The 24,313-nt window shown below is 40.6% G+C and overlaps 1 protein-coding gene across 2 annotated transcripts in view; it reads right to left on the reverse strand.

Annotated features, from left to right (window-relative positions):
- BTBD9 (BTB domain containing 9) overlaps positions 1–24,313 on the reverse strand; it is a 437,801-nt gene that overhangs the window by 359,271 nt on the left and 54,217 nt on the right. For both annotated transcript variants that reach the window (XM_081093921.1, XM_081093920.1), the window contains exons 3-6: positions 22,358–22,721; positions 19,722–19,986; positions 12,695–12,914; positions 8,578–8,697 (exon numbers count right to left, since the gene is read on the reverse strand). In XM_081093921.1, coding sequence (XP_080950047.1) covers positions 8,578–8,697; positions 12,695–12,914; positions 19,722–19,986; positions 22,358–22,721 — 969 coding nt within the window. The remainder of the gene's footprint in view (positions 1–8,577; positions 8,698–12,694; positions 12,915–19,721; positions 19,987–22,357; positions 22,722–24,313) is intronic.

Here is a 24,313-nt window from a genome sequence, read left to right on the forward strand (position 1 = left end):
AATGTACACCTACGGACTTCGGGCATAATTAATGCTCCATGAGTAGAAAGGTTTGAATGGTACAAACAGTGTCACGTGTTATTTCACAAACCACAGACTTCAGAACAATTTATATTTAAATACGGTTTTATAAAAAAGGCAATTTCAGCCTCTCTTTGGCCTCAAGTAAAAGTGTAATGATATAGTGACACCATGTGGCTACATTCTGCTTTTCATTTTCTGTACCAGTTCAATTATGGTATCAAAGTTGTAGGTACAAAGACAATTCAAACTAAGTATAAGCTAAAATGGTTACTTTTTAAAACTGTTTTTTTACTTACACCTGAATAAGCTATTTCTTTAATTCTGAAGATGTCAATCATATAAAGAAAGTAAAGGCTCAGCATAATTCTAGCTGTGATTCTAAAGCTAAAGCATCCTAGTAAACCACTGAGTAATGTAAAAATGCCTGCCTTTTAAAGAAAACGAACATATCAGTGCCCAGTTATGGGGGGGGGGGGGGGGGACATGCTTTTGTACAATGTTAATATGGTAGAGAAAGAATGTTGCCATCAATAGCAATGTTTATTTTTCTCATTTATTTTATGTCTTGTAGATCTATAGCACTGTGTAGGTACTATAATTTAATGAAGATAGGTAAAAAAAAAAAAATATATTATGCTGCATTTAATGATGGCAGGAATGAGGAGGGACCTGAAATATATGGTAGCAATAAAAGAGATTAAAGTGCCCAATACCAAAAACAGTACAGTTTTAGTATTCATCTAATGAGGCCTCCTACAGTACACCAGATTTCCCTGAAAAATATTAAAGGTACACCAAAGAAAACCTAAATATCTAAAATAATGACCAGGGAATATCACTCACTTCATCTCGGCTTAAAACAACCACTTCTCGCCCTGGCCAGGTGGCTCGGTTGGTTGGAGTGTCGTCCTGCGCAAATTTGGTGCGGGGTTTGATTCCTGCTCAGGGCACATACCTGTGTGTTCTCTCTCTCTCTCTCTCTCTCTCTCTCTCTCTCTCTCTCTCCCTCTCCCTCTCCCTCTCCCTCTCCCTCTCCCTCTCCCTCTCTCTCCCTCCCTCCCTCCCTTCCTCTCTCTAAACATATCCCCAGGTGAGCAAAACCACCTCTCCTTTTGGGGTTTCCATGAACACCTATTTAAAATAACCACCCTGTACCCCTTGACCCTGGTTACTATCACAATACCATCTTCACAACACTCATAATTATGTGATGTGTTCTTACTATTAGTTTATCTGTTTCTTCCAAATTCCCTGAGAGCAGAAACCTCGGTAGTCCTCTTCAGTGCCATGGCCTCAATATCAAATATAATGCAAATACAAACTAGGAGCTTATTTGTGAAATGAGTGGTGAATAAATGAACAGATGTATAAATGAAGAAAAATATAGTTCCTTAGCTGGTGAATCACACCTAAATTTCTTCTTATAAATGAGAGCAGAACCATTCTAGTGAGATGTTTATCATCATTTATGTCCTCTAATGTGACCACTGAGACCAGAAGACAGGCGGACAGATGCTCTATAACACCCTTTCTTTTTTCCATGACACATTTGTCACATTATAATTTCTAATTGTAAGAAAAGAAAAAAAAAGAAGGGAAACTACAATAATTAAAACACTTTGAGCAACAGTCAACAAAATCAATGGAACAGAGCAGAATACATGCTAGAACTTAGTACATGATGAATATGGCTACTCACATTAGTGTGGTAAGGAATGATTAATAAATAGTCTTAGCCAACTGACTGTTTCTGCCCAAAAATATACACAAAAAAATATTCTAGCTGGATTAAATATTTACATATAAAAATAACAAGCAGTAGAAAAATATTTATAAAAATACTAGGGGCCCGGTGCACGAAATTAGTGCACTGGGTGGGGGGGGGGGGGAGAGTGTCCCTCAGCCCAGCCTGCCCCCTCTCACATACTGGGAGCCCTCAGGCGTTGACCCCCATCACCCTCCGATCGCCTGATCGGCCCCTTGCCCAGGCCTGACGCCTCCGCCAGAGGTGTCAGGCTTGGACAGGGGACCCCCATCTCCCCCCGATCACTGGCACTGGCCCCCGCCCAGGCCTGAGGCCTCTGGCCCAGGAATCATGCCTGGGCAGGGGACCCCCATCTCCCTCTGATCGCTTGCTCCACCCCCAGCCCAAGCCTGATGCCTCTGACCCAGGCTTCAGGCCTGGGCAAGGGGACCATCATATCCCCCCAACCCCCGGCTCCGCCCCCCACCCAGGCCTGATGCCTCGGCCAGAGGAGTTGACCCTCATCACCCTCCGATCACCAATCACCGGATCGGCCCCTTGACCAGGCCTGAGGCCTCCGGCAGAGGTGTCAGGCCTGGGCAGGGGACCCCCAGCTCCCCGCGGTTGCAGGCTCCACCCCAGCCCAGGCCTAACGCCTCTGGCCTAGGCGTCCGGCCCGGGCAGCGGGGACCTGCAGTGGCAGTGGGGGGCGCCGCGATCGTGGGCTTCGCTTTAGGCCCAGGCAAGGGACCCCTAGCTCCTGGGACTGCCAGCTTCGACCGTGCCCAGCTCCCATCGCTGGCTCCACCCCTACTTCCTGCTATCACTGGCCAGGGCCGCAAAGGCGCCTGATTCTCCGGTCATGGCTGGGGGGCAGGGCAAAGGCGACCCCGGGGCCGCCTTGGCCCTGCCCCCCAGCTCTTAGCTCCCCCCTGGGTTTCCGATCACTGTCAGTGGTAGGGGGCTTCTTCCTGCTTTCCCTTTCGCCTCCCTGCATTGTGCCTACATATGCAAATTAGCCGCCATCTTGTTGGCAGTTAACTGCCAATCTTAGTTGGCAGTTAATGTGCATATAGCCCTGATTAGCCAATGAAAACGGTATCGCCGTACGCCAATTACCATTTTTCTCTTTTATTAGTGTAGATAGAATTCTTTAATGTTGGAAGTGAGAAACAACTTTCTAAACATGATATCAGACCAATGAAAATCATAAAAATGACTGACAGATTTGATGACCCTTTGTTTTTGGTTAATCCTTACCAGAGGATATTTTTCCATTGATTTTTTTTTTAAAGAGAGTGAAAAGGAGTGACGGAGGGAAGGAGGGAGGGAAGGAGGGAGGGAAGGAGGGAGACACATAGATGCAAGTGAGAGATATCCATTGGTTGCCTCCCCCATATGCCCCAGCCAGGGCCAGGAATGAACCTGCAACCCAGGTACATGCCCTTGACTGGAATTTGAACTTGAGACCCTTTGGTGCATGGGCCGACTCTCCAACCATTGAGCAGCACCAGCCACTTTTTTTAAAAAGTAAAATTCTATATGGCAAAGGGTACCAATAAAACACAAAAAAACCTAATAAACTGTAAAACATGACAGGCAAGAGGATAATATCACACATACATATACATATATGTGTATATATGTATAGACATATATGACCTTATACATAACATATATCTATATACCAATATTAAGTTCTCACCAGCCAAAAAAAAGATAATTACCCGAGAAGTAAAATATGCAGAAGATTAGACTTTTCATAAATGAGAACTAACAAATAGCCAGTAATAAAAGATATTCCACTTCACCAATAAAAGAAATCCAAATTAAAGTAAGACCTTTTTTGACAAATCATAAATCATATTGGCAAAACGTTGATGATGCCTGCACTGGTGCAGTTTCGGAGCAGAGGCGTTTTTATGTGCTATTGGTGGAAACTGGGTATGGCCTTATCAGATAGCAAGCTTTATCAATTTTTAAAATATGTACTACATTTTAATTTTATAATTAAAATGTCATAGAAAAGACACTTCCACTTTGAGAATTAAAAACAGAAGGAAAGAAAGAAGAAAGCCCAGTTTTGTGTTCCCTGGGCGTCCCCCCTGTGCCATGTTCTAATTATGAACCTGCATCTTCTCGACACCCTGCTGGCCTTGTCTTCAGTAAGCTGTGCTCGTCCTGGCTCTCCTCTAACCTGCAGCCCTGCAGCAAAAGTGTCTGCCATCTACTCTTTTCTTCCCTCTCTCAACAGGTATATCCTTGAGGACCTTGCTTTTAGGCCTGCTGTTCCTCTCCCTCAACTCCCAGATTTTATACCAAGATCACTTTTTTTGTAATTCCACCTACCAGCCATATACAGGCTCTGAAATCTATCTCTACCCTTCACACCTATGTTTCGAGTCTTCTCATATTTCAGCAACATTATACGGCTGCCAAATTACCAGTGTCATGTTGAGAGACAGCCAGAAAAAAATTTAAGACCCCCCAGGGTACTCAATATTTGCCATTCCTTATTAGTGTTTTTGTTTGGTCCTAGACTCCATCATCTAAGAAAGCTATGGGAGTACTTGATGAGAGCTTACTAGATAGCCAAGAAGACAATTTGAAGGTTAGAGAATTTATGGGTAAAGCAGAAATTGCCTTTTCCTGAGAAAGAGAAAGCTGATAAGACATTACATGGTTCTGAGTATATATGAAAAATTCTAACGAAACTGACAAGTCACTTTTCTGCACCTCCAATTGGGGGTCGGTGGGGTGGGTAGTTATTAGTTTAAGTTTTTGGCTACATACAGCAGTGCATAGCCAAATGAGTACCTAAAAAACACCAAGAAAGACAGAGCAGTTAATTTCCCTCCATTCACTGTTATGGTTGGCACCATAACTCTGGCTCTGTCACTAGATAATGTCTACTACCTTGGTGAGGTGAAATACAGACTGAATTACATTCCACAAAATATATGGATAGAAAATTTTATGTTATATATATTTTATCAGAATAAGAAATGCTTTACCAAAACCAAAATATTTGAAAACTGCTGGAAACATACAAATGGGCAGGTTATTAAGTTAAAAACCCGCCCTGGCCAATGTGGCTCAGTTGGTTAGAGCATTGTCCTGTACACTGAAAAGTCATAGGTTTGATTCCTGGTTAGGGTACATACCCAAGCTGCAGGCTCAAACCCCTGTTGGGGTGCATATGGAAGGCAATTGATCAATGTTACTCTTTCACGTCAATGTTTCTCTCTCTCTGCCTCCTTCTCTCCTCTCTCTCTCTGAAACCAATAAAAACATGTCCTCGAGTGAGGATTAAAAAAAAAAAAAGATTCATATAATTTTTTAAAACAGATAAAGAGACGCATTTAATATATGTTTTGGATTACTAAACATGGACTGGCAATAGAAAAGTGCTGAACCAACTAGGCTCCTGAGGTAAGGAAAAATTTCCTTGCAGTGAGAGCCACCATGGCCAAAGAGGATGGTAGGGATGGTTCCTTTACCTGAAGGTCAAACACCAGTTGAGAGTCTTAGAAATGAGAAAAATAATTTTTTAAAAATTAGTATTAAAAACAACTATTTACTGAGCCTATTTTGGGCCAGACACTGTGCCCAGTACTCATATATGTGCTATGCCATCTAACCCTCCACAACAGACCCCATAAAGGGTGTGGCTATTCCTGGTGGGTGTGTGTGTGTGTGTGTGTGTGTGTGTGTGTGTGTGTTTTGTTCTTAATCCTCACCTGAGGATATTTTTTCCATTGATTTTTATTTTAGGGAGAGTGGAATGGATGGAGGAGAGAGGGAAGGAGGAGGGGGGAGAGAGAGAGAGAGAGAGAGGGAGAGAAACACTGATGTGAGAGACACATGATTGGTTACCTCCCGAATGTGCCCCAACCAGGGCTGGGGATCAAACCTGAAACCCAGGTACATGCCCTTGACAGGAAATCAAACCTGAGACACTTAAGTGCACAGGCTGACACTCTAACCACTGAGAATCACTGACCAGGGCTATTCCTGATTTTTTTTTTTTTTTTTTACTGGTATAGAAAAACGAGTGCTCAGAAAGGCACAACTTTTCTAAGATCACAATGCCAGTATTAGATGAAACCAGGATTTGAGAAGAGCTCTCTAACTCCATAGCCCATGGTTTTTCTACTACAAAATGCTAATTTGCATGCAGTCCAGCCTGGATTCAGAGAGGGCTGGGTAATCTCACACTCCCCAGTTCACAGAGCACCTCTCCTTTTGTGAATATATTTGATGTACTCTTTCATCAATACATGACACTCATAGCTTCTAGAATTAAACTCAAAATTCAGTTTTCTAAAGAAAAAAACAGAAAGTAGCCTTTGCAAACAGTACAAAACCACTTACCACTCCAGAGAGTTTTCCAGCCGTGATGTGCATTTTAACAAACACATGGATTAAAAGTACCAATGAAAATATATACATATCAACGTTAAAGCAGTCTCTCTTCATTACCCAGTCAGTGCCCTGACCCCATAAATCCTGTGGTAACATTTATAGAGTACCTACTGCACACAAGGTCATAACCTGAGTACTGTGTAAGAATACTAAAAGATTAGAATGTATACTCGATTCCAAAAGCTTGTCATTTTAGTATCAGAGGCAGGACAAACATATGAAGGCCACTGAAGAATGAAAGTGACATGCAAATGTTATAATGCAAACAGAATACTGGTATGCTAAAGAAATAAAGAATTTATATGTGCCTAGTGAAGCTAGAAGAAGTGTATTTAGCACATTGTTTAGGTAGTCAATAAATGACTGTGAAGATAAGAAGCACCAAGTATAAGACATCCTTGAATAATCAACAGGGACTTATTCTTAGGTTCATTTTTAAATACTACCAAAATTCCAAACATTACAAAAGGCAGAGTTTATCACTGAACTCAGTAATTAGCATAATATGTTAAAGTAATTATAAATATATTTAAATTTTTTAAACAAATATATCAAGGTTTCTTCCTTTTCTTGTTAACACTTTCTCTAAACCACTTTGTCTCAGTTTTTCTTGACCAGAGTTGGGAGCCAGCTATACGAAGACAAAAACTAGCATCACGAATATGGCCAGGCTCTACACGTATAAAAGCTATACCAACAAAGGCAAGGCCACCCAGGAGAGACAAAGTAAGGAAAGGGGAGCATAAATAATACACATTGATAAATAAAGAAAAGTATATTTTCTAAAAGCCAGAGACCATAACTGAGGGCATGTTTTAAGATGGGTAAAGTACACAGACTCTGTCATGACTGGTTTTATATTCACTATGATTTGTTCTGGGAATCATGTTCCTACGATTTCAAATTAAATACAAGCACACGGTCCTTCGGTGCACATCAGACGCTTTGGCTGTTATACTGCTTATTTTTCAATCCAATACAATAGTAATAAACTGAGTCAATGCAGACTCGATCATGTCCCCCACGTCAGGGCCCCTCTGTCACTCTCGAAGTATCCCTAGGCAGCTCTGAGATATAGAATCTTCACTCAATTTCTTGTCCTTCTCATTTTAACCCATTCAAAACTCCTCTGATAAAAGAGCAACTGCCAGATCTTAGACACTTTAGTCCCTTCGGGGAAATGAAATTGATTTTCTTCATTTTCACACAAGAGGATCCCAGGATAACAATATTGTGTCTGGTCATACCATAATAAAAAAATGTAGGCAACATTCTTTACTATACCAGAGGCTGAAAGGTTTTGTGAGTTCCTGTGGTGGAAGTGAGAATTCAGCCTGATTTTGACAGGTCATGAGTTTAGTAAGTATAAGAGTGTCTTCAGAACAAGAGAGTAAGTGCTGTGGGGCATCCACCTGCTCTGAATGAGCCACAATGGAAGGTCAATCGAGGTTACAGGTGAGAGTGAGGAGGGAATTGGGTAAGGGGTCAGCTCCACATTCTCCCTAGTTTACACCTTTGATGTCCCTTCCCTTCTCTTGCCTCACCACACCAAATGAACCTGCCTTTGATCCTTTGACTCTAAGGTAAAGAATATCTGCAGGCAATTTCCAAGGGGAAAATTATAACAGAAACTACACAATTTGGGGAACCTTTAACTACTTTTCTCAACTCCCAATTTCATTATTTGTTTAGGTTTTACAGAATTTCATTTTAAAAAGTTTAAAATATGGCTTATACCTAAAGAAAGAATATGAAATATTGGGACAATACTTTATCAGTACTTTTTAAGACAAACTAACATGGACTGCAACACATCACAACAATAGAAGCTAAGGTGCTCTGAGGAAGGGAGGTTGTGAGCCTGGAGCCCCACCTGCTGAGCCTCCCTTGCCCCAAGCCCACTAGAAACACTGACTGTCAAATGCCATGGATATTCACTGACCTAGAAAAAGAACACAGATATTCAGAATATGCACAATGGCATCAAAAAATCTCCTTGTGCCCTGAGGACTGCCGGAGAAGTCTCCAGAAACACTCTCATGGCTTCTGTGGGAAGAATGTACCGCCTGACAATAACTGCTTTCACGGTAAAGCATGCAGTTCAGAAAGTATTTCCACTCCTCAGTGATCCTGTCCCTTCAAATTCCTTTATCTGTCTACTACATAAAAACAGCACAAAATACTTTGGCTAAACAGTTCCACAGCACACTCTAAATATTAAATGCCTAATTTTCCATAGTTTCTCTAAGGTTATGTTGGAATGTATTTGTTAGCTGATACTCTAAAAAACTCTTCTATAAGACCAAAAATGTAATCTGTTTCTTGTCAAAGCCCAAATCTCCTTGAATAAACAACAAAATCATTTATTATACATGAGAACTAACCTGCAGACACGGGCTGGAAAATATAACTTTTGCCAAGAACGACACAGATACTGTGAATGATCAATCACTCTGATCCAATCAAGTTCATCCATGGACACTTCAATGAAGTATGAATAAGACCTATGAGTCAAAAGGAAAAAGGCAGAAAAAAGGACCATATTAAAATAACAATACAAAGGGCAAGAGCAGGATGGAGAGGTCAATGGGGGGAAAGGGAGATGTCTATAATACTTTCAACAATAAAGATAAAATTTTTAAAAATTAAATTAAAAATTAAACAATAAATAAAATAACAATACCAAGTTATCTATATATATATATATAAAAGCCTAAGTGACCATTCCACTGGTAGCTATGATGCGCATTGACCACCGTCAGCAGATGCTCAACACACAGGCATGGAACATGGAACAGACTAATGAATCTCAGAGGAAAAGGGGGAGGGGGAAGGGGAGAGAGCAGGAAGAGATTAACAAAATATTTTCTATGCATACTAGAGGCCTGGTGCATGGACTCGTGCACCAGTGGGGTCCCTCGGCCTGGCTTACGCCCTCTCGCAACCCGGGACCCCTCGGGGGATGTCAGACTGATTGCTGCAGGCCAGGCCAAGGGACCCCACAGGTGCACGAATCTGTGCACCAGGCCTCTAGTACTTTAATAAAACATTAACAGTCACACAAAAAACACAATCTTCACAAATTACATTTTCTACATAATAATCAAATGTGGATAATGATGAAATCTATATAGATCCCCTATTATAGCATTCACCACAATGTACTAAAATTTTCTCTCGGCATGTATGTCTACTTTAGTAGATCACAAGCTGCTTAAGAACAAAGATCATGCCATATGTATTTCCATATACCCAGGCTCTAGCACAGTGCTTGACACATAGGCATGGAAGACATTTGTTCCTTTTCAAACAGAGCCAGGATGGCCTGCTCACACCATATCTGCAGATTAATAAGGCCATGACAAAGACAGGACAGAATATAGAATTTAGGTGTGCCTTCTCCTTCTACCTTCCCAGCCTGGGAGCTCAGTCCTGCACTCTCAGGAGGAAAGCCAACTGGAGTGTTTCTCCACAGAGGCCAGCTGATCGCCTCCTCCCTCCCAGCCTCCTACCATCCCACACATACGTGCAGCCAGCAGAAAAATAAATGACCTGGGTGAAGAGATAATACATGTTTCTTTTGGGTACAACTTAAAATTTGGCAGCTAATAACCTGGTAGTAATGAAAATAGCCTATCACCCTCCCTTAGTCAGCTACACCGAACCACTGCATGCTAGTCCCAGATTGAACAAATCTATATTCCCCTGTCATGAGCCAAATTTAAATTTGAGATGCAGTTATTACTTGTTCTGTAATATCAACAGGAACAATCTGAGAAGATTTAGGTGACCATAAATGTCAGCCTGCAACCAACAGTTGTGACCAGAAAAGGTCAGCTTATTTTGTCATCCCTCATTTTCTGCTGTCCTCTCCCTCCCATTCATTTTATCGCTCAGTCTCAAACTGGTTATAACCTTTTATTGAACCTCTCTGGGTTATCAGAAATGCAGGATATAATTTTACAACACATGTCAGAATCATTTTTGGTTAAGATTCTGAATTTTTCACCTTTGCTTAGAATGATAACAACTTCTGTGAGAAAAGAATGGCTATGTGGTAAACTTAAGTCCCCCGTGAATGTAACGCAAATAGTAAAACCAAGTGGCCTATAAATACTTAATATCATGGAAACAATGATAGCTACTTTCAGTTTCAGCATACTCATGTTTTATTATTTTTATACTAATTTCACTACTAATGAGAATATGTAAAGCTTTTATAACAGTGCATACTACATAACAGTAATGAAAGTGCTATATGTTATTATTATTATACTATTATTAATCACTCTTAGAAATGACATGTGAATTACCTCCATTTTGCCAACTAAACACCATGTTATATCCAACAAGATATGTATCAGAAATATTCTTAATTTAAAAAAACAGACAGCGATAACTTCGGGACCTCAAAGACCCATGTATGGGAGATGCTGACTCCCACTTCATAGAGCTTCCCTCATTCTTGGCTCAAATGGCCTAAAAGGCCAGGATGGTGGCCAATGGTGCTAACGAGAGAAATGAACTAACCTGCAAGATTTGCAGGGTAGCCCAGCCGGGATGGCTCAGTGGTTGAGCGTTGACCTATGAGCCAGAAGGTGACGGTTCAATTCCCAATCAGGGCACATGCCAGGTTGGCGAGCTCAATCCCCAGTGCGGGACATGCAGGAGGCAGCTAATCAATGATTCTCTCTCATTATTAATGTTTCCATCTTTCTCACTCTCTCTCTCCCTTCCTCTCTAAAATCAATAAAAAATATATTTAAAAAGTTAAAAAGATTTGCAGGGTATCATCACCATTACTATTAAGCCCTTCATGCCCAGACTCAAAGAGGCATGAGTAGGGCCTAAGAGACTCTCTGCACATCAGTTTTCTGGAATGTAGGGTTTAGGTTAATGATAAGCAGCAATGAGAGAGACAGTTCAGGTCTTGGTCACCCATACTGCTCTGGAACTTTGGCCATCATGGCTGAACCCTAGAAACCACAGTGGGTAAAGGTATCAGAAAGGCTAGAAGGAAGACAGAACCTTGAAGCTATTGCCAAACTGGGTGGATTCTACCAAATTTTCTTCACAAATTTCTTTTCTTTTGAAGATGATATTTATCGACACCCTAAAAAACATTTTTTTCATCTATACGATAAAATGCATTTATTGTTATAACATCCGAAAGTACAGAATCAAGTAAATAAGTAATGAGAAACGCATAGGGTAGAATACCAGATAACCATATAAAGCAGGGGTCCTCAAACTATGGCCCGCGGGCCACATGCAAATACAAATATTGTATTTGTTCCCGTTTTGTTTTTTTACTTCAAAATAAGATATGTTCAGTGTGCATAGGAATTTGTTCATAGTTTTTTTTTAAACTATAGTCCAGCCCTCCAACGGTCTGAGGAACAGTGAACCGGCCCCCTGTTTAGAAAGTTTGAGGACCCCTGATATAAAGTAACATTTTAGGGGAATATTTTTAAAGGAGAGGATATTCACAATGTGTTCATTAAAAAGTGAAGTTAACCCAGCCAGTGTGGTTCAGTGGCTGAATGTTGACCTATGAACCAGGAGTTCACAGTTCGATTCCCAGTCAGGGCACATGCCCGGGATTGGAGGCTCGATTCCCAGTAGGGAGCAAGCAGGAGGTAGCCGATCCATGATTCTCTCATCATTGATGTTTCTCTCTCTCCCTCTAACTTCCTCTCTGAAATCAATAAAATTATATCTAATCTAATAATAGACAAACAGGGTAATTGACCGTACTTTTGCTACGCCTCCCATTGGCTAATCAGCATATGTAGGCTCCAACTGGCAGAGCGAAGACTGAAGGTGAGCCGGAGCCGCGAAGACGGAAGATGGAAGGCGGCTCCACCCGGGGCCGCGAAGACAGAGGACGGAAGGCGGCTCCGGCCGGAGCGAAGGCCTGGGTCCTGGGGGCCGGAGGAAAACCAGTGCCGGCAGCCAGGAGAAGGGAAGGCCTATTGCACGAATCTCTTCATGCAACAGGCCTCTAACATATATATATATATAATATATATATTATATTATATATATAAAATATATATATATATTATATATATATTTTAAGTGAAGTTAGCTTTTTACACATCTAATCTATATTTTGTAAAACTATATGGTTTCACTGGTTTCTGTTTTGTGTATGTGTGAGAGATACTATGCATAACAAAAACACTAATTAGATATATACAGATTAATAATGGGTGGTGAGATCACTAGCAATTTTTATTTCTTTGTGATTTTCTATGGTCTATGTTTTCCACACAAAAACCATATTCATTACTTTGATAAGCAGAAAAAGCAAAAAAAAAGGGGGGGGGATTAAAGGAATAAACCCTTTAACTCTTTCCTCAGAACAAAACTTTAAGAGAAATAGCCAAGTGATCACAAAGAAATAAATCATCAAATCGGTAAAACCAAAGCAGACGACCACACAGTTAAGTCATCTTACTCAAACACAACATTCGTTTCTCTCCAAGTCAGACTCACCGGCTATCTCGGTCCCACAGGAGTATCCGTATGTGATTGATAATGGATGGCTGACCTAGCTTAATCTCAATGCCAGAACGGCAGTCATCATCAATTGGATGCCTGGAAAATCCATGGTCCAAATCATAATTTTGAGTATCACCATCTAGTAAGGCAGATTTCAGCTCCCCCTTTACAACCTGGGCTCCATACTTCATAGTTGCAATGTTTTCTTCTGGTACTAAAGTTAAAAATACAAAAAAGCAAGGTTAATGGTTAGTTATGAAATTACTCTGTAACTTGGGGGGAAAAGCAAATTCTAGGATTCTAGTATGTATATTTAATTTAAAATGGCAGAGACAAGCTTATGAAAATAGAAGATATGCAATGTCTATGAGGATTGAATTTAATGGCACCATCACAGCCACAAACTACTTGGAACTAATGTTATTAAGAAAAAGTTGATAATACTAGAAAAAACACATGTCCTAGCACCAACAATCAGCTCTGCTCAGTTCCTTCTATTAGCAGATTCAATTTAATATGTACTAGACAAAAACAGCATGTTAGACAAGCATGTCAAACTCAAGGCCCACAAACAATACTTTTTGTGGCCCAGCCAATATAAAGGTATCTAAGAAACGTTTTAATAAAAATTTCCTAACTTAATTTTTACAATGTCCTGTTATACATAATTATTAACAACAAACTACAACGTTCGCTAATGACTGATGACTATAATCGTGTTGCATTCATTTCCCGTATGCGCCTTACGCGCAGGCGCACCATTTCTCTCCACTAATAGTAGCAGCAAATATTTTAGCAGCGATTGCCATGCCATTAGTTTTGTACTGACTTGTTTGGTGTGCGCAACAAGAAATATTTCGCTTTTGGAGAACAAGAAAAATAGGTTTACTTGTGTTACGCTTATTAATTTGTGCAGTTATTTAGTATCTGGTAAGTTAATGTTCAAGAAAAAATATTAATTTTTATTAAAATGTTCTATTATTTTGTTAATGATTACTCATTAATTTCAGCCCTTTGTATTCAGCATGTCTCTATCGAAATAAACCTATTTTTCTATGAAAACTGAAGCTTTTGTTTGTTTGCAGCCCACATAAACTTAAACCTGTTTATTTAGCCCGTGTTAGCCTTTGAGTTTGAAATGCTTGATCTAAGATGACCTATACCTGCCACCTGGACTGAGCACAATGTATAAAGTAGAGCAGACAAATCAGACATCTCAATAAATGACAGAAAAAGAGAGGTTCCAATACAACAGAGCTATTGGTCATACATGGATGAGCTAAATCAATCAATCTAGCTGAAAAACAAAAATATATCTAAAACAAGATATATTTTTTTCACTTGAGTATTTTTAAAAATGAAAATTCAGATAGTCTGTCATCAAAGTCAGTATTGTGGTTATAATTAAACACTCTCCCTTTTCCAACAGTAGATTTATTAAGTGTCCACTGTCCTTGAGACTCTGAAGTCCTCTATGCACACTTTGCTTCACAGATCTGGAACCCATACTCCAGGAACTAACATTCTAAAACCGACACTCTCCATGGAGAGACCTGAGGCAGCATAGAGTAGACATCAAGAGCTTGAGCTTCAAAGTCAGAGTTTAAATAGTGGGGCTCCACCTTTAACCAAGTGTATCACTTTGGGAAAGTTACCTTCTCTGAACTTAAATTTCTCCATAGGGCAGTATCTATCCCCCAGGTGTTTCCATTTTTTGTTTTTGTTTCAAGGATTAAATGAGATGGTGTTTGCAAAGCACATAGTCAACTCTAAGAAAAGACTGCTATTGTTATTATGAGCCATAATTTTTAAAGCAACAATAAGAGAACTAAGCAAGTTTACACACAGTAAATACTAGTAAATAGTGAAGCCTCATAGTATGTATACATCTGGGCTATGTGATTTGAATAGACTCAAGTATGAGCCATAATTAGGTTCTTAGGGAAAGGGAGTAATTCATTATTGCAGCTCACTTGGAAAATGCGGAGTTTAAAAAATTTTTCAAATGAAGACAGGTACGAGAATGACTCTGGGAGACACTAAGTGCAACTGGAATGCAATTGGGATGGGTTTAGTTAAGTTGCAAAGACTAAGGCAACTCAGACACAAAACAAACAAAACCTAGTCCCGCTCAACTTCTTACCACCAGAAGTTTAAGTGCCTCAGATTTATAACTTCTTAAATTCTATTAGCTCATGGTAATCATACATATTCTTCATATTTATTTTTCATAGACTTTAGGACCAGCTCAGTGAACTAGACAGAAAGGCCTGCATTCTGACGCCTCCAATCTAGAGATGAAGCACTTTATAAAGCAAGCAAACAAACAAAAGTTTCAAATTTGTGCTTTTCAAATATCAATGATGTGCAACTAGTTGGTAAGAAGAAACCTGAATAATCCCTTATTGCTGGGCATGAGAGGTGGGTCCAAAGTCTGCTGCTACCGACCACTGAAACCACCTCCTCCAGTTCTGACACCACTAGTCAGGGCTAAGACAACAAAAGGGGGAACTCAAGCTTTCAGATTCAGAAACTGCATTACCCTTTGATTTTCTCTAAACATAAGTTTCTTCACTTATCAAGCTAGGAATAACATACTAGGCACAAGAGTTTCAAGGGACTGTGACAAAAGGTCTAAAATTGAAATGAAACTTCTACCAGAAGTCTAAGTTGTCTTTTAAAGTTTATTTCAAGAGTGCTTGAGAACTTTTCTAACTGTTTTTGATATAGATTCCCCAAAAGTATCTTTCATTTCAAAACAGGCAACATTTACAGTGGCAATTCTCTCATGGTAACTATAATCAGAGTAACTCACAGGATAAAAATACAAAACCTATGGCTAAATGATAAATTTAACACAAAAGGTAAACATGACAAAATCCAAATCATAATAAAATAATTCAAACCATAAATATTCTTATTATTTATATTTGTCTATCAGTAGAGAAAAAAAGCTCTCAAAAATACAGGGTAAGAGATTAAAGGAGCTGGTAGATAACAATAATAGCTTTCTTTATATTTGTCATTTTTTATGCATTTTATAAGCATTTAGGGGAAAAGTTAAGTTTTGAAGTTTCACAGCTAGGCAGAAACAAGCCAATTACTAGAACAGGGGTGGGCAAACTTTTTGACTCGAGGGCCACAATGGGTTCTTAAACTGGACCGGAGGGCCGGAACAAAAGCATGGATGGAGTGTTTGTGTGAACTAATATAAATTCAAAGTAAACATCATTACATAAAAGGGTACGGTCTTTTATTTCAATAGTTTTAGTAGTTTGCCCACGGCTGTATTAGAAAGAAAAACTAAGGAGAAATGGAGCAGGACCTGCCCCTAGCTACATAATGCCAAAATCTGAGTGGTGCTGGGTTAGTTGACTTTGTTTTTCTTTCCCTCCTTACATTCTTAGCCATCCTTTATTGAACTCTCTGTTACATTTAGGCTGAGGCCATTGCTCACCCCTGATGGATCATTTGAATTCACACTCAGCTCTCTGCAGACTGCAATCTCTTTTCCAGATTCTGTCCCCTAAATCATCTTCTACTCCCTGAAGAATGATGGACCCTCCCTCCCAACAAGTATATCATCACATATGACTTTCTTGACAACTCCTGTCTCATCTTAACTTTTCCGTTATCTCCACTCTCTGTAGGCCTCCTCCTTTCCACAAGGCACAACACTGGTCCTTAAACATCACAAAACAGAAACAGAAAATAATCCAGGCTGGAGACTCTATTGAAGAACACTGGCCTCACAAGTCAGATCAGCACTTTGGTTCCAGCTTGTGCATCAATTTCACTCAGTAACTTTACATATCAAGATCAAAGAATGGAAACAGACAGCTCTAGCTGGTTTGCCTCAGTGGATAGAGTGTAGGCCTGTGCACTGAAGGGTCCCCAGTTGGATTCCAGTCAAGGGCACATGCATGGGTTATGGGCTAAATCCCCACTAGGGGGCGTTTAGGAGGCAGCCAATCAATGATTCTCTCTCATCATTGATGTTTCTATCTTTCTCTCCCTTCTCTTCCTCTCTGAAATCAATAAATATATGTATTTTTTAAAAACTGAAGTGTTTTTTTTTAAAAAAAGAATCTATATACATAAAAGGCTAATATGCTAAGTGTCCCCTCAGGAGTTCAACCGGGAGACCAGGATTTCAATTGCTCACTATGATATGCACTGACCACCAGGGGGCAGCGCGGAATGAAGGGAGGCCCCGGCAGGCGGCGGGAAGGCCCAGATTGGCCCTGATCGCTGGCCAGGCCTAGGGACCCTACCCCATGCATGAATTTCGTGTACCGGGCCTCTAGTGGAAACATATAAGAGCTGAAAAGGACCTTCATCCTATTAATTTAAAGAAAAAAAATTCCTAAGCAGCCTTCTATGTGCTGGTCATTGTGCTAGACTCAGCCCTCTAGCAACTCACCACTTAACAGAGATAAGAGTTCCTATCAGATATGAACTGCCACACAGAGGAATACTCAGTAAAAATGACTTGTGAACTCCCTAGTTTACAGATGAAAATACTGTAAACTATAGTTCGGAAGATACAATAATAACAGAAGTCAAAGAGTTTCAAAAGTATTAATGACTCATTTTTGTTATTGCTGTCTTTATGTGATAGGTGAGACAAGTTTTAAATTCTAGTTTAAAAGGAAGGGATGAATTCATTGTCATTTTATTCAGCACTATGCTAGGTGCTGGAATAACAAGTGAAAAGATATAATTCCAGTCCTCAAGAAGCTCAGTCTAGTAGGAGTCTAGGCCAAAAAGCAACAACTAAAATATTACAGTGACAAACTCATTAGTCTGAGTTACTGGAAACTGTGGGAATAGGTACATGTTACCATGTACCTACAGCACAGATTTAAACACACACACATTTATATATTAATCAATAACTTAGCGGTCCTATGAACAGAGTGACTTTTACTCAATAAAAAAATCCTGAGGATGGAAGTTGTAATATAAATCCTGCTATAAACATAAAGAAACAAGAATTTACTGTTCTCTTTCCCAACGTCTAAAACCTGAAATAAGCAAAACAAAGTATAACTTAGTCTGAATAGAAAAAGCACTAACTTTCAAGGCAGAAATAAGTATCTCTACAGCTAAGACAAAACTAAACATTAAGAGAATGGTCTGAGTACAAGTAGCTTAAATACCCTAAAGGAAAAAATATTATCATTAAAAGTTAATTCCCTTTCCCCCAGATGCTCATCATTATATATGTACAAAATTAGTCTAAACCAGCTTCCCTGAAAGATTAACCATCACTGGTGAGTTAAAACATCCTTTGGGTCCTCTTTTTTTTTTTTTAAGAGGGTAAATAGTGCTATAATTTGGTAAAAAACCCTCCAAGATATGCAGCTCTAAGAATTAAACCCCTCAGCAACCAATATTCATGAACTAAAAAAAAAAAGAGAAAAATGATATTAATCCCTAGTCTCAAGATAAGAACCTCTCTACAATTCATGAAAAGTCCCCAAAGACAAAGAACCCAAACCCAAGAAAGAACAAAAAAACAAACAAGTTGTCCAATGATTTCAAAATAAGCAGAACTATTGTTCCAGAACAATCATCTCAGGAACAGTTCTGAAACTTTAGACCCTTTTTTTCCTAACAATAAAGAAATCTATTGAAAGAATTAATGATATAAATGTTTGGATAACATTACTTAGAAAATAACTTATTTTTTACAATCTGATGGGAAACTGATATGCTTCCTTAGTAGTTATACTATTGATTTTACTATTCATGTAATTTAAAAGTCAGAAAAACAGACCGCTACTTAATCATTTCTCAAGTTTAGAAGTTAGATAACATATTCCCAAACATTTGTATAATCTCTTCCTTGAGTTCCCACTGAATTATTCCAAAATAAATAGCTTAAAATTAAAGAGGAATAATTGCATATGTCATTCCAGAACCAAGTATCCCTCAACTGGTTGAATTACTCCCTTTCATGGTAATTTCATGAGTTTATTACAACCCAGGTCTGACAACTATATGAGCAGCTGATCAATTCCAAGCTACCAGTAACTATGTGAAACGTCCTAAGCACTTCCATATTCCTGCAGCAATGTCTGAGGCCTAGCCCTATAACGAACCCAGATACCAGGCTCTATCAGCACCTCAAATCAAAACTAGGGCAAGAAGGAGGAAAAAGGAGTTTATGTAAGAGGATCCAACAATGAGAATTCAGAAAGTCTAAAATTAGGCCCTGGCCAGGTAGCTCAGTTGGTTAGAGCATCATCCCAATACACCAAGGTTGCAGGTTCCAATCAGAGCACATACAGTAAATCACCCAGTGAATGTATAAATAAGTAGAACAACAAATCTCTCTCTTTCTCTCTCTCCTCTCTCTCTCTCTCTCTCTCTCTCTCTCTCTCTCTCTCTCTCTCTCTCTCTCTCCCCCCTCCCTCCTTTGCTCACTTCTTCCTCCTTTCCTCTTTCTAAATCAATAAAATTACTTATCTTGTTACCCTCTGCCTCCCATTCTCCCACACCTTACCTAGTACTATTCTCTAGCACCTCCGAATCCCTTCCTGGACCTCTCCAAACCTGTTCCCTGCAGCTACCATACTATTTCTCAACTACCTTTCACTCCAATTCACACAGCAGTCAATATATTGTTTTTATTTATTAAGAAAAAGCACCACATAAGTATTGGAAATGCTACATACATGTTTAGCTATTATTATTGTTATTTAGAATCTCTATGTTCATGCTGCCTAAAATAATAAGTACATAGCATGTAGTTACCATTGACTTGTTAGAGAAAGAAGAAAAAGTTTTGAGGAAAATATCTATTTCTTACACTCTAGGGAACAGCTGGAGAAATTTGTCCAAGGATGGCAAGAAATACCTATTTGGGAATCTATAATGGCTATGCAATCTCAGGAGGACGACAGGGAAAGGCATTCCATAGGGAGCATATATACCTGTGCTATAGTTTCATAGCTGAGACTGTCACACGATGCAAACAAAACTTTTGCTGAGATTAAAACGAACAGGTACTTACTGAGCATGCCTCTGTAATTGAGGTCCATATCCCGGCTCTCTGATCGAACTTTAATAGCATCCAGAATGGCATCAGGAGACAGCAGTCCCGAAGGCCTCACAACATTGAGCAGTTCGGTGAGGCTCATCAGAGGCAAACGCACAGCCTGCATGATTTCTGCATGATTCTCCTTTAAATTGTGCTTACACCAGTTGAACAAGGCTAGAAAAATATCTTTTTCGGGAGCTGCAAATGAATCTCTTAATACGATGTTTAAAAGTGCTGTCTGAAAAGGATAACAAGAACAAATTCCAGTTATTATGGAGCTCAACCATGTGCAGTATCCAACAGAACTGCAAGCATCAGTTATATATAAACAATTAATTCTCTTTGACCATCTTCTGTCCATATTCTATGCCATGTACTTTCTTGCACATGGCTGGGTGAATACCTATAGGCATACTGTACCACTACCTCAAACATCCAGTCTTTCCTACACATCTGCATCGACCCTATATAATAAAAGACAAAAAGGGTAATTAACTGTACCTTCGCTATGCTTCCCATTGGCTAATCAGGGCGATATGCAAATTAACTGCCAACAAAGATGGCGGCCGCCGCACAGCTGAAGCGAACATGAGGTTTGCTTGCTCCAGTGATGGAAGAAGCCAAGGCACCCACCTGCCAAGGCCCGGCTCTGAGCTCCAGAAGCAACAATGTTTCAATTATAGAAGCCAAACAAACCCCAGATACCTGCTTTCAGCTAGCCGCAGCTTCAGAGCTGGGAGCGCCAGTGACGGCAACAATGTTTCAATTATAAAAGGTAAATAAATCCCAGAATAAAAAAAAAAAGAAAAGAAAAAAAGGAGAGGCTGGGCACTTCAGTCGCCCGCCAGCCTGAAAACGGCCCTCAGGCCCTCACCCAGACTGGCCAGGCACCCCAGTGGGAACACCCACCCTAAAGGGGGTGTGGCCAGCCTGAAAACAGCCATCAGCCCCTCACCCAGACTGGGCAGGCACCCCAGTGAGGACCCCCACCCTGAAGGGGGTGTGACCAGCTGCAAACAGCCATCAGCTCCTCACCCAGGCTGGTCAGGCACCCAAGCGGGACCCCCACCCTGATCCGGGACAACCTTCAAGGCCGGGTTTGGCTGTGCACCAGGCCTCTATCCTATATAGTAAAAGGGTAATATGCAAACTGACCCTAACAGCAGAAAGACTGGGAATGACTGGTCACTATGACACACACTGACCACCAGGGGGCAGACGATCAATGCAGGAGCTGCCCTCTGGTTGTCAGTGCGCTCTCACATGGGGAGCTCCGCTCAGCCACAAGCCAGGCTGATGGCTGCCAGTACAGCGGTGGTGGTGGGAGCCTCTCCTGCCTCCTCAGCAGCGCTAAGGATGTCTGACTGCAGCTTAGGTCTTCTCCCTGCTGGCAAGTGGACATCCCCCGAGGGCTGCTGAGCTGCCAGAGGGATGTCTGATTGCCAGCTTAGGCCCAATCCCCCGGGAGCAGGCCTAAGCCAGCAAGTGGTCATCCCCCGAGGGGTCCCAGACCACGAGAGGGCACAGGCCGGGCTGAGGGACGCCTCCCCCCACCCAGTGCACAAATTTTTGTGCACCGGGCCTCTAGTCTTTTAATAAAACAAGAAGAAAAACATCAATGTGAGGAGCTGTCTTTCCATACATGTTTTTCAAGAGATACATCTAGCATTTAAAATTCAAAATCTTTTCTTTCACAGTATTACTGCGCTATCATTATTTTTGGTCCTCAGATTTTCAGACTGACCCCCAGCAACACTGGTGCAGCCCTCAAAGACCTTATCTCTAAAAATAAAGTAGGGTAATAAAAATCATAGTTTAAACTCAAAACAAGATGTGTAACTTTCCAAATACTAGTAAGTGTTCTCATTCAAAATATTCAAGTCCTAAGAGGAACACCAAAAGGGAAAAGAGAGACAACGACCAAGGTTCAGAGAAAGATTTGAGCAAAAAGTTTTACTCTGGCTATTATTCAGTGTAAAACACCATTAATAGTGAATTTTGAACCAGGAAAAAAAACAAAACTGATTTAGAGACATACAGCAACACATCTGATCTCCCTTATGAATTTTCCCTCTCATAATGGAATTATTCTCTTTATCAAAGAAATACAAATTCAAAAAGCAGTATGCAAGACCCCATTGAAAACAACTACCTAGCATCACAGTGTCTTTTGTACTTGGAATTTACCAAAAGAACCTAAAAGAAAACAGAAGCAATCTGTTCTTCTCGTATATGATCTAGAGCAGGGGTGGGCAAACTTTCTGAGTCGAGGGCCACAATGGGTTCTTAAACTGGACCGGAGGGCCGGAACAAAAGCATGGATGGAGTGTTTGTGTGAACTAATATAAATTCAAAGTAAACATCATTACATAAAAGGGTACGGTCTTTTTTGTTTTTTAGTTTTATTCATTTCAAACGGGCCGAATCCGGCCCGTGGGCCATAGTTTGCCCACGGCTGATCTAGAGTCTCAGTAGCCACAGGCAGGTGGCTAGACAACCTCTTCCACACCTTTGACTTTTAATTTTTCTTAGTCCATTGCTGCATTTCTACTGGACAGATATAAACAAGACCATGCATGCCTGTAAGTTACTTGCAGACAATGACACACCTTAGAAAGAGAGAGGAAGCCTTCGCTTGAGAGCACCTCCTGAGCATTTCTGTCCATAAACATGCAGCACATGCAAGTTAACTTGGGCAGTGAGTAGAGACTGGCAACATCAAAAGTCATACAGACATTCTGAATGTTGAGTATGGTGCAGAGATACTCAGAGGTAGAATCCTCCAGCTCTGGAAATCCATATTTATGAGCCAGGCTCAGAAAGTCCAGCAGCACCTCCTCCTTCTCATCCGTCAGTGTCGCCCGCCCAGTGTAGATGTACTTGAGTAGCATCGTGAACGCTTCCGCAGTGGTGTCCTGGAGGGGGATTTCTGCTTCTGGCTGAGATTCTCGCATTCCACCGTATAGCAATGCTCTGCACGTCAGAGAAAAAATGCACGAGAAAAACCTCAAGTAAGATTTGCTACAAAATCATGAAGTCAAAAGTATAAACATTATACAAACATAAATTTGTTTAATGACATAAAGATTCAGGTAAAGAAGTGCATAGTAATCATTTGAAGTTCTCTAACGAAACTAAGAGAAATATCTTTAAAACTATTTTGAATTAATTTTATAAACAAGTGAACTAATGAAATATCCTGAAAGCTCAGACAGTCATTAAATAGACAGATAAAAATGCTCTTTTTGACCTGGCTGGTTTGGCTCTGTGGATAGGACGTCAGCCTGTGGACTGAAGGTTCCCAGGTTCGATTCCAGTCAAGGGCACATGCCTAGGTTGCGGGCTCAATCCCCAGTAGGGGATGTGCAGGAGGCAGCCAATCAATGATTCTCTCTAATTGTTGATGTTTCTCTCTCTCTCTCCCTTTCTCTGAAATCAATAAAAATACATTTTTTTAAAAATGCTTTTTTGAGAGGAACAGTGAAATCAATATAAACATGTCAATAAAACAGTTTAAAAAGTAAAACTCTATAGTGGTTAGAATGTTGGTCCTAGACCTAAATGTCACAGGCTCCAGTCCAGGTCAAGGGCACATACCTGGATTGCAGGTTCAATTCCTGGTCCCGGTCGTGCCCATGCAGGAGGCAACCAATCAATGTGTCTCTCTCACATCGATTTTTCTCTCTCTTCTCTCTCTCTCTTTTTCCCCCTCCTCCTTCCCTCCCTTCCATTCTCTCTAAAAATCAATGGGAAAAAATATCCTCAGGTGAGGATTAAAACAAAAAAGTTAAAACTCCTAAGATTTGGAAACAGCCCAAGTGCCCATCAGTAGATGAATGGGTAAAAAAGCTGTGGGACATTTACACAATGGAATATTTTGCAGCTGTAAAAAAGAGGGATCTCTTACCCTTTGGGACAGCATGGATGGACCTGGAAAATGTTATGCTAAGTGAAATAAACTGAGAAAGATAAATATCACATGACTCACTTATTTGTGGAATCTAATAAACAAAATGAATTGACCAACAAAATAAGACCCGAAGCATGGAGGTACATACCTCAATGTAGGGGTGGGGGGACAAGGAGAGATCAACCAAAGAACTTATATACTGTGGAGAGCAGCTACAGCGTTTGGACAGGTTCAAGCCTGGGACTAATGAGAGAGCACGATCCTCTCGTGGCAAAGCCACGTGCAAGGCCCAGCACAATTATAGCCAAAGGCCATATAGTTGTAAGCTTGGCCTTATGATCTGAACCTGTGGTCCCACGTGGCTGAGTGATATGGGCTGCGGGAGGTGCAGCAAGTAAACAAAGCTTGATCAGGTGCATATAATTGAGTAGATTTGAAACCTTCGAGAATGTTGTAACCACGCCCTTACTTTGCCTGGTGGAATCTGGCTATAAAATAAAGACTCACCTTGCAGGCCATGGCGCTGCCTCTCCATCAGAGAGGGCAGCATCCCACCTAGCGCCCAGCTTTATTCTCTTTTCTAAATCCTTTACCGCCCCCTCTCAGGTTCACCCACGGCTGTGCCGGCTTGGCACAATATACTTATACTAGGGGC

The sequence above is a fragment of the Myotis nattereri genome, assembly GCF_964212035.1.
Source record: "Myotis nattereri genome assembly, chromosome: 6".
Lineage (NCBI taxonomy): Eukaryota > Metazoa > Chordata > Mammalia > Chiroptera > Vespertilionidae > Myotis > Myotis nattereri.